Source organism: Candoia aspera, chromosome 2, assembly GCF_035149785.1.
Source record: "Candoia aspera isolate rCanAsp1 chromosome 2, rCanAsp1.hap2, whole genome shotgun sequence".
NCBI classification, from domain to species: domain Eukaryota; kingdom Metazoa; phylum Chordata; class Lepidosauria; order Squamata; family Boidae; genus Candoia; species Candoia aspera.
Genome location: NC_086154.1, coordinates 254,822,949 through 254,833,548, shown reverse-complemented (window position 1 = coordinate 254,833,548; position 10,600 = coordinate 254,822,949). Strand labels below are relative to the sequence as shown.

The 10,600-nt window shown below is 42.6% G+C and overlaps 1 protein-coding gene across 1 annotated transcript in view; it reads left to right on the top strand.

Moving 5' to 3' along the window:
- Nucleotides 1-317: 317 nt before the first annotated feature.
- Nucleotides 318-10,600, top strand: part of MAPK4 (mitogen-activated protein kinase 4) — a 32,349-nt gene continuing 22,066 nt past the window's right edge. Inside the window, exon 1 of the mRNA XM_063295827.1 lies at nucleotides 318-1,471. Coding sequence (XP_063151897.1) covers nucleotides 926-1,471 — 546 coding nt within the window. The 5' untranslated portion in view covers nucleotides 318-925. The remainder of the gene's footprint in view (nucleotides 1,472-10,600) is intronic.

Sequence of the window (10,600 nt, the reverse complement as noted above, 5' to 3'; positions counted from 1 at the left end):
ATTCAACAGTACAATCAACAGAGAGGGACAGATTTTAATATAGATCAATATTTCATGAACTTACAAAGGAGTTGGAAGGGTTAGAACATGACGGTAACATCACACCTTTACTGCAGGGATAAGAACTGAATTTCTCAAAAGCATTTGCCTATACCATTTGCATTTTCCTTAGGGATGTTAAACATCAGGAAGACGACATTTAAATAAAAGTAATTATAATAGTAAGTTAATTTTATGTTTTTCCCCCCCTTACAGGAAGAAAGATGATCAGAAGCGAGGAGGAGAGAGACATAAGGAAAAGTAAATGAGGAATCAAGAGAAAGATGCAGAAAAGTGGGAAGATGCTGAGGATAGACATCTGTGGCCTTGCATTCGATTGATGGAGAGTAAAATTTTTCTTCTTATGATGATGGGATGGGAAATTAGCCTTGTATTAAGGAATGAATATCAGCCTTCGTTCTGGTCTTACTCAAGAAAACTGCTGACGGAGCCCATGGAAAAAAAAAGTTTCAGATATAAATGTTGCTTTCCAGAGTCTGCAGCAGAAGGTCTATATTTGTCAATAACCAGTGGGATATTAAACGTATTCTAGAATTTGAAGGTTCATTACGTTGCATTTCCAGGAATTAAAAGATCAGGAGAGTAAGTTAAGAACTCTAGTTTTTTCCACCTACTTCATCATCCAAATTGATGCTTTTAAGTTAGCAGACTTACTTTGGAAAAATACTTGGAGATGTGCTCTACAGATTTATGCCTTTGAAATGTGGGTCGTCTCCTTTGATCTGATGGGCTCCTAGCATGAAAAATCACAGATTTTAACTGATAAGAATGAAGATTTGTTTCATTTCATACCACACTGGTAATTGGGGAGTGTTTCACCTACTGGAAGTTTATTACGGGGCAAAACAGGAGTAGACCCTACACCATGGCAGAGAAGTGTGATTACATTGCAAGTGTGTACGGTTATGATCTGGGTTGCCGTTTCATCAACTTCAGACCCTTGGGCTTTGGTGTGAATGGGCTGGTTCTGTCTGCAGTTGACAGCAAAAGCTGCTGCAAAGTCGCCGTGAAAAAGATCGCCATCAACGACGCACAGAGCCTGAAGCATGCTTTCCGTGAGATCAAGATAATCCGCCGCCTGGATCATGACAACATTGTGAAGGTCTATGATGTCTTAGGACCCAAAGGAGCAGACCTTCAAGGAGACTTGTTCAAATTCAACGTGGTGTACATCATCCAGGAATATATGGAGACTGACCTGGCCCGTCTATTGGAGCAAGGACCACTTTCAGAGGAACACGCTAAACTTTTCATGTACCAGTTGCTCAGAGGCCTGAAATACATCCATTCAGCCAATGTCTTACATAGGGATTTAAAGCCTGCCAACATTTTCATCAATACTAATGACTTGGTGTTGAAGATTGGTGACTTTGGATTAGCCCGAGTCGTGGACCAACATTACTCGCACAAGGTATGACCTTCCATTTGTTTTGCTACCGTTTTCCAAACCCTGGTCATCGGCTATGAAATCAGATTTTCCATCCCAGATTAATCTCAGGCTTTATGAGGTTTGTTCCTACCAGTGACCCATTCCGAAGTCTCTGGGTTGTTTAATAATAAAGACACATTGAGGCAATCCTATTCAGGTCAACTCAGATCCCAGTTAGGTTCATTCTCCAGCTAGATAGGTAGGTATAGGATTTTGCACATAGCATTGAAGGATAGTATTTTGCTCTCTTTGCTTCTTTGTTGATGCTCACTTCCCAGAGATGCTCACCACTGATGATACCATCTGATGGTGGTTGTAGTCCAGGAGCTTCTTGGAGAAGCGGTCACAGGTTCCCTAGAAGTGCAAAATGGCTTGGGATCAGACTACCTAATGAACATCTCTGCCCATAAAATTCTACCATAGGCTAAGATCTTCCTCAGGGGGCCTTCTGGAATATCTAGCCATACAGTCAATGTGTAAAAGAGAGTATCTTATTGGGAGTGGCTTAAGTTTCTTAAAGCTCCTTTCCAAGTGGAGGGTGGTGTGGTGGGGAGAGTTTCTTTCAAGAACTTCATTGGGATCCAGGGCTCAGCTCAAATTACCATGAGAGCCAGATGAGAATCAGCTCACCACCACCACACTGATACAAGTCTCCAGCAAGTCAAAAATGAAGAAAGCAGAGCATCACCGCACTACTAGCAAACATAAATGTATCAAATAATAAAACCAGCAATTCTGAAACAGAGCCACAGGCAATCATCCCTCTCCGCCATCTTCGCTCCCCAAAAGCTCCATTCATTCCATGTATTTGATTTGGACAACTGTGTAACCCACCTCCTCCACCTGCCACTGCTGTAGCTGTCCATCACCAGTGGGCAGCCAACAGGACCTGGCTGGAATAGTGCCAGGATACAGGCCACTCCCTCCCAAGAACTGAGCTGCTCCCCTGAGAAAAAATGTAGAGTTGACCTCGAGGATAGGGAAGCAATGAGCGAGCCATTAAAGAAAACATTACAGGTAGTCCTCGCTTAATGACCATTCAGTGACAGTTCAGACTTATGACGATGCTGAAAAAACAATTTACGACTGGTCCTCACACTTACGACCATCACAGTGTCCCCATGGTCACGTGATCACGATTTGGGGCGCTTGGCAACTTGTTTGCATTTATGACCACTGCAATGGCCCAGGGTCGCATGATCACCATTTTCAACCTTCCTGGCCAGCTTCTAGCAAGCAAAATCAGTGGGGAATTGCATGATTTGTTTAACAACTACATGGTTCACTTAACACCTGTGGTGATTCACTTAACAACCGGTGCAAAAAAGGTTGTAAAATCGGGTTGGATTTGCTTAATGACCACTTTGCTTAGCAACTGAAATTCTGGTCCTAATTGTGGTAGTTAAGCAAGGACTACCTGTACAAGATCTTGAAAAAGAGGAAAGCAAGAGAAGGAACCTCAAACTAACCTCACCATGATTTTGTTTGGTATAAGATAGAGTAGTGAGAAACTCAGACATGCCTTCAAGGTTGATATCAGCCCTTTGAGGTAGGCCAGATCAAGAAAGAGACATGGTAACTCTTTATTAATGTAAGGTGGAATAATAGAATCTTGAAAGCCTGTCCAAGTTTCCTTCTGACCCATCTTATTTATTTATTTATCAAATTTTATCACCACCCATCTCCCTCCCAAGGAGATACTAAACAAAATCAAGCCGGGATTATTTTGAATTTCATTCTCACGTTTCTCTCAGGACCAAGTAACTTTTTCTGAAAATTCCCCCTTAGTGGCTTGTTCATTCCTTCCCATTTTCAAGGTCAGCTTTACAATCCCCAAACTGCATCATGGAGGAGCAGTGGCAGTGGATTGCATTGCACTGCATTGTATAATTGTATTGCATTCTTAAAGATACCCTTTATTTGTCCTGCGGTCTTCACATCCTAATGATTTGTTGGAGAGTGTGCAAACGTATATCAGTCCAAACTGTGCCACATGCAATCTTTCTGTGCAAGTCTCCAGAATTCTCTCTTGTGTGCAGTATGTGGGGCTTGGAGCCAAAGTATCATGCCTCATCACGAAAGGGATGCAATTCTGTGCAATTCTCCAATTTCTCTCTTGTGTGCAGTATGTGGGCTTGGAGCCAAAGTATCATGCCTCATCACGAAAGGGATGCAATTCTGTGCAATTCTCCAATTTCTCTCTTGTGTGCAGTATGTGGGGCTTGGAGCCAAAGTATCATGCCTCATCACGAAAGGGATGCAATTCTGTGCAATTCTCCAATTTCTCTCTTGTGTGCAGTATGTGGGGCTTGGAGCCAAAGTATCATGCCTCATCACGAAAGGGATGCAATTCTGTGCAATTCTCCAATTTCTCTCTTGTGTGCAGTATGTGGGGCTTGGAGCCAAAGTATCATGCCTCATCACGAAAGGGATGCAATTCTGTGCAATTCTCCAATTTCTCTCTTGTGTGCAGTATGTGGGGCTTGGAGCCAAAGTATCATGCCTCATCACGAAAGGGATGGGGAACCTTGGGCCTTCCAGATGTGGCTGACGTATAATTTCTAGCAACTCTGTCCGGTCGATGCTAAGGGACCTGGAAGTTGTAGTGCGGTTGTATCTACAAGTCATAGATCCCCCATCTGTGACAAGTTAAGACTTTTCTGTTGGAGACTTGAATGTAGGGTGTTGATTTCTTGTTAAGTACAGAAGTAAATCAGTTATTGTGCTTTGCTACTGGAAGGTGAGCATAGGCAAAGGAAGGCTATAGATATCTGATAGGATATTTTTTTCCAATGATTTTAGAGTTGGTGTAGAATTGCACCATTGTCTGAGACAGCTGTGATAGCTGATGGAAGTCTTCTCCTCTCTCATTCTCCCTTGTCCGTACCTTAATGTCTCTCTGGGTAAGATGCTTTCACATGGCTTGACATAAACTTGCAGTTCAACAGGTGAACTTGTTCTGCTGGCACACTGGTGCTCTCATGACATGTCCTCTTCTGTCAGCTGACACACCTCAGGAGTCTGACTGCCTCCTTCCAATAATAGTGTTAACTGTACTGAGCGCTCTATTAAATAATACAGTGTAATTGCAACAGATAAAATAGAGCTTGAAAACATACAGCTTGCAACTCGGTGCAAACTTGAAAAAGATATGAATGCCTTGTACCTCCCACTGTTAAAATAAATGTGCCAGTTTAAACAAGGCAGACGTTTTAGTAAATATTTGGTATTGTAACTATTATCACGCCTCACACTGTTAAAACAAAAAGGGCCCCCCTTTACAGTTCTGGACATCTGTTGTACAGCTCACCACTCCTTATATTTGACGTCTTGCATCTTTCCTACCAAATGTTCTTCTTACCTTTTGCAGACTCTGTGCTCAGGCTACCTGCAGTCAATCAGAAACACAAGGTATTGCTATAGGGATTAAATAGGGGTAGGCTGCTACAGCGTGCTAATTAATTTCAGCGGGAGCTGGGTCCTCTCTGATACTTTTTCCTCCTGTCTCCCCCCAAAAATAGGAGATCGCAGCATCGCCCTGCTGCACTATGCAGATGACGCAGTAGTCCCCTCTAGGACACCAGTAGGTCTTAAAAGACCTACTAATGTCGTAACGTAATTACGATAAACTGGAAATAAATTATCAGAAAACAAAGATTATGGCCTTTGCTAAAAGGCCAAGACTTTGCCCATGGTATCTTGATGGACACAACATAGAACAAGTGACCACCTTTAAGTATCTAGGTGTGATCACATGTGCCACTGGCTCAAGGAAAGCGCATTTTGAATATGCAGCTGCCTCTGGTCAAAGATCAGCTAACGCCATCCTCAAATTCTTCCGCTCTAAAGGAGGATACTGTGTCCCTGCTGCAATTAAGCTTTTTCAGGCCAAATCGCTAGCACAGCTTCTTTATGGGACCCAGCTTGGACCCTCAGCTTCTTGTTTTACACCTTTAGAAAGAACACAATCTAAATTTATTAGAGCAATTCTCCAGGTGCCTCGTTGTGTCTCAGATGCATGTCTACCCCTGGAGACAGGATTGACAAAAGTTGAATCAAGAATCCGTACAGCTTCCTTAAATCTTTGGCTAAAACTTAATTTTTTTCCTCAAGGCCTTGCACCATTAATTCTCCAAGATAATTTCTCCTCTTCATGAATTAAGGCTGTTGAGTCCAACCTTGCAAAATTAGGTTTTTCTTCATCTGCAATACTTGAGTTGGACTACGAGAAGGCAAAACAAAACCTGAGACAAAGGGTAGAGGACATGGAGAAGCAAGTGGACTTAGAGAAAGCTCCATCCTTGGCTCCAGACTTTATTAGATATACTGTCACCCCTGCTAAATATCTTAGCCAGCTAGAGGCAGTGAATCATCGGAAAGCTTTTTCGCTTGCACTGGGTCATGCGCTCCCCTCAGCTGTCCTGGAGGGCAAATATAAAAAGATACCATTGGCTGAAAGGCTCTGTCCCTGTTATTCCGGAGAGGTAGAAACCACTGCACGTGTCCTTCGATGCTCGTTCTACAGAGACATTTGAACAAAATTTATCTTCCCGATGACTAACAGGTACCCTGGCCACTCCGACATTGAATATCTCCAGTTTCTGCTTAAAGATGAGCGGTCTGCAGTCACAGCGCAGGTAGCTAGATTCTGCGCAGCAGCTTTAAGGATTTGTTGAAACCTGGTGAATAACTAATTGTAAACATTTTTAAATAATATAATGCATCCAAAAGCCTTGTGTGGCTCAGAGTGGTAGGCGGTAGTATTGCAACCGAAACTCTCCCCATGACCTGAGTTTGATCCCAGCGGAAGCTGGATTCTCGGGTAGCCGGCTCAGGTTGACTCAGCCTTCCATCCTTCCATGGTCAGTAAAATGAGGATCCAGCTTGCTGGGGAAGGTGACGACTGGGGAAGGCAATGGCAAACCACCTCGCTAGTCTGCCAAGAAAACATTGCGAAAGCGGCATCCCCCCAAAGGGTCAGACATGACTTGGTGCTTGCACAGGGGACCTTCCACCTTTCACCTCAATGCATCCAAACATCAGAAATTATCATTTATTGTATTTAAGTAGTTAATAATTAATAATTTTAGGATGTCTTAATCAAATAAGTATTAATACACTGTAACATAGGCTGCTTCTTTGGTTTTATGTATAATGATAGTGAGCTTGCTAAATTTCAACTATGATATGGATTGTATTCTTATCATGTCTGAGAATTTTATCAGACACTTTTGAGTACTTTTAATAGTACTGGTCTATGACTGTAATCAAGAATGACATCCCTTCCTCCCATCTTTCTTAGAAGTGTCTTGTTGCTCCAGTAACGTTTAAGTAGATTCCCCCTCTGACACACACACACAAACACACACACCCTCCCTGCTGAGCTATCAGATCTTTGCTGCCTAAGTATGTCAAGATTTCTTCAGCTAGGGCACTCATACCATCTTCACAAGATCACAGCACTGGTTGTCTTCTGCCTCATTGTCTAAGTGACTATCATGCCATTTCATAAAGAGCCTGGGAATACAAAAATTCCTACTTCCTTGGTCAAATTAAATGTCTGTCCAGGGATGGCTAAAGGCAACTGTGGCCTGCATATTTTATCCAGCCCCTTTTGTGGCTTCTGGAGACCTCCAAAATTGGGCTGCTGAAAAACCTGCAGTGTGATTTCTTTCTTCGGTAAAATAGGAACATGTGGCGGCTAATAGGATGAATGAATGAATGAATGAATGAATGAAGATTTTACTTACCCCGCCCAACATCTACCTGGGGGTCAAAAATTCTACCACTCTCAGGTGATGTCACTGCATCACTACCATGGCCCCTTGGATCTTGGGAACATGAATGAAAAGGAATTTTTTTTTTTTCTTTTCCTCAAAAAGACTGACCATCTTGCTCTACAGTCCAGTTTTTCTGGGGGGCAATCAGAAGCAAGCAAGCAAGCAAGGCCTGAGGCAGGAAGCTTGCTTTTCCTTTGCAGCTCATAATTAGAAACATGCTACTTCTAGATTGGGATGGGAGGCTGTATATATTTTGGGGGGTGACAATCGTTTTAGAAATATATTTTTAGAAATCTGCATGCAGTGTGCATCGATAGAGCTGAAGCAAAAAGTAAAAAAAAATGGCTACATTCTGTTTCTTGACTCGCCTTTGCTTCCTGTCAACTGCTTGCATCAGTCCATGCAGTTTTGTTGCCAATATTTTCAGAAGTGGTCTGCCATTGCTTTCTTCCTAGGGCTGAGAGAGAGGGAGTGGCCAAAGGTCATCCACCAAGCTTTCAGGTCTAAATTAGGACTAGAACTCAGGTTTCCCCATTCCTTAACAAAACTGTCTCACATTTTTGGCTAGCAAAACGGAATCTGCAAGAAAATGTTGCGACATAGTAAAGATGCCAATTGTGCCCTTATCCAGGACACTCCATTCATTCCTGGTTTCCTTTCTTTCTCTTTCTTCTACCCCCTTTCCCTCACCCTCTGTCCCCAAGATCCAGTATTTTATAGCCCTTGAACTCCCCACCTTTATTTCTTTTCCCTTTTAGAGACTCTTTGTACTTCTGAAACCCCAATCTACTGCCATATCTCCCATGGAAAACTGTGGCTATTTCAGCTGAGGTTGAAGAATGAGTTCAATTATGAAGTGGTGCTGCTGTCCAGTTAAAAAATAAAAGGTGGACTCTTCATTTTTTAAAAAAGCATTTGGACTTTTTAGAACAGCAACAACAGAAGAATCTTATCTTTAGTGTGTGGCTAAAGAAAGTAATGGCTTTAAACAGGATACCCTCTTCTCATCAGGGAGTACAAGATAATGATAGGTAATTGGCCAAACACTCCTGTGAGTAAATTACTACCTTTTTCAGTGCTCATCTTTGGGATTAATAACAGTGCCGTGATGGAAATGTCAGCTAGCACCTGCCAGAAGCCGCAGCCAACGTGATGGGAATGCCCTACCTTCTTACCTTTATCAGCCAGTTTTGGAAATGTTTTTTTTTTCTCCTCCACACCCAATACGTATGCTGAGGGGGAAAAAAGAGATAGCTCTAAATAAATGTATAAGTCATTTTTTGCAACTATCAAGAATGAGGGGGCCTGCAAAGAGCTTTAAAATATGAGATTTACTAAACATATACATCCCAAAGAAAGAGAAAACCAAGAAGGCAAAATGGCTGTCTGCTGAGACACTAGAAGTAGCCCAAGAAAGAAGGAAAGCAAAAGGCAACAGTGATAGGGGGAGATATGCCCAATTAAATGCAAAATTCCAGAGGTTAGCCAGAAGAGATAAGGAATTATTTTTAAACAAGCAATGCGTGGAAGTGGAAGAAGACAATAGAATAGGAAGGACAAGAGACCTCTTCCAGAAAATTAGAAACATTGGAGGTAAATTCCAGGCCAAAATGGGTATGATCAAAACCAAAGATGGCAAGGACCTAACAGAAGAAGAAGAGATCAAGAAAAGGTGGCAAGAATATACAGAAGACCTGTATAGGAAGGATAACAATATCGGGGCTAGCTTTGACGGTGTGGTCAGTGAGCTAGAGCCAGACATCCTAAAGAGTGAGGTTGAGTGGGCCTTAAGAAGCATTGCTAATAACAAGGCAGCAGGAGACGACGGCATCCCAGCTGAACTGTTCAAAATCTTGCAAGATGATGCTGTCAAGGTAATGCATGCTATATGCCAGCAAATTTGGAAAACACAAGAATGGCCATCAGATTGGAAAAAATCAACTTATATCCCCATACCAAAAAAGGGAAACACTAAAGAATGTTCAAACTATCGAACAGTGGCACTCATTTCACATGCCAGTAAGGTAATGCTCAAGATCCTGCAAGGTAGACTTCAGCAATTCATGGAGCGAGAATTGCCAGATGTACAAGCTGGGTTTCGAAAAGGCAGAGGAACTAGGGACCAAATTGCCAATATCCGCTGGATAATGGAAAAAGCCAGGGGGTTTCAGAAAAACATCTATTTCTGTTTTATTGACTATTCTAAAGCCTTTGACTGTGTGGACCATAACAAATTGTGGCAAGTTCTTAGCGGTATGGGGATACCAAGTCATCTTGTATGCCTCCTGAAGAATCTGTATAACGACCAAGTAGCAACAGTAAGAACAGACCACGGAACAACGGACTGGTTTAAGATTGGGAAAGGAGTACGGCAGGGCTGTATCCTCTCACCCTACCTATTCAACTTGTATGCAGAACACATCATGCGACAAGCTGGCCTTGAGGAATCCAAGGCTGGAGTTAAAATCTCTGGAAGAAACATTAACAATCTCAGATATGCAGATGATACCACTTTGATGGCTGAAAGTGAAGAGGAACTGAGGAGCCTTATGATGAAGGTGAAAGAAGAAAGTACAAAAGCTGGCTTGCAGCTAAACCTCAAAAAAACCAAGATTATGGCAACCAGCTTGATTGATAACTGGCAAATAGAGGGAGAAAATGTAGAAGCAGTGAAAGACTTTGTATTCCTAGGTGCAAAGATTACTGCAGATGCTGACTGCAGTCAGGAAATCAGAAGACGCTTAATCCTTGGGAGAAGAGCAATGACCAATCTCGATAAAATAGTTAAGAGCAGAGACATCACACTGACAACAAAGGCCCGCATAGTTAAAGCAATGGTGTTCCCTGTAGTAACATATGGCTGCGAGAGCTGGACCATAAGGAAGGCTGAGCGAAGGAAGATCGATGCTTTTGAACTGTGGTGTTGGAGGAAAATTCTGAGAGTACCTTGGACTGCAAGAAGATCAAACCAGTCCATCCTCCAGGAAATCAAGCCAGACTGCTCACTTGAGGGAATGATATTAAAGGCAAAACTGAAATACTTTGGCCACATAATGAGAAGACAGGACACCCTGGAGAAGATGCTGATGCTAGGGAGAGTGGAAGGCAAAAGGAAGAGGGGCCGACCAAGGGCAAGATGGATGGATGGTATTCTAGAGGTGACGGACTCGTCCCTGGGGGAGCTGGGGGTGTTGATGACCGACAGGAAGTTCTGGCGTGGGCTGGTCCATGAAGTCACGAAGAGTCGGAAGCGACTAAACGAATAAACAACAAAAACTAAACATATTGTGGAAGGCTTCTGATATGGAATTGAAGGACATTGTGGTATCTA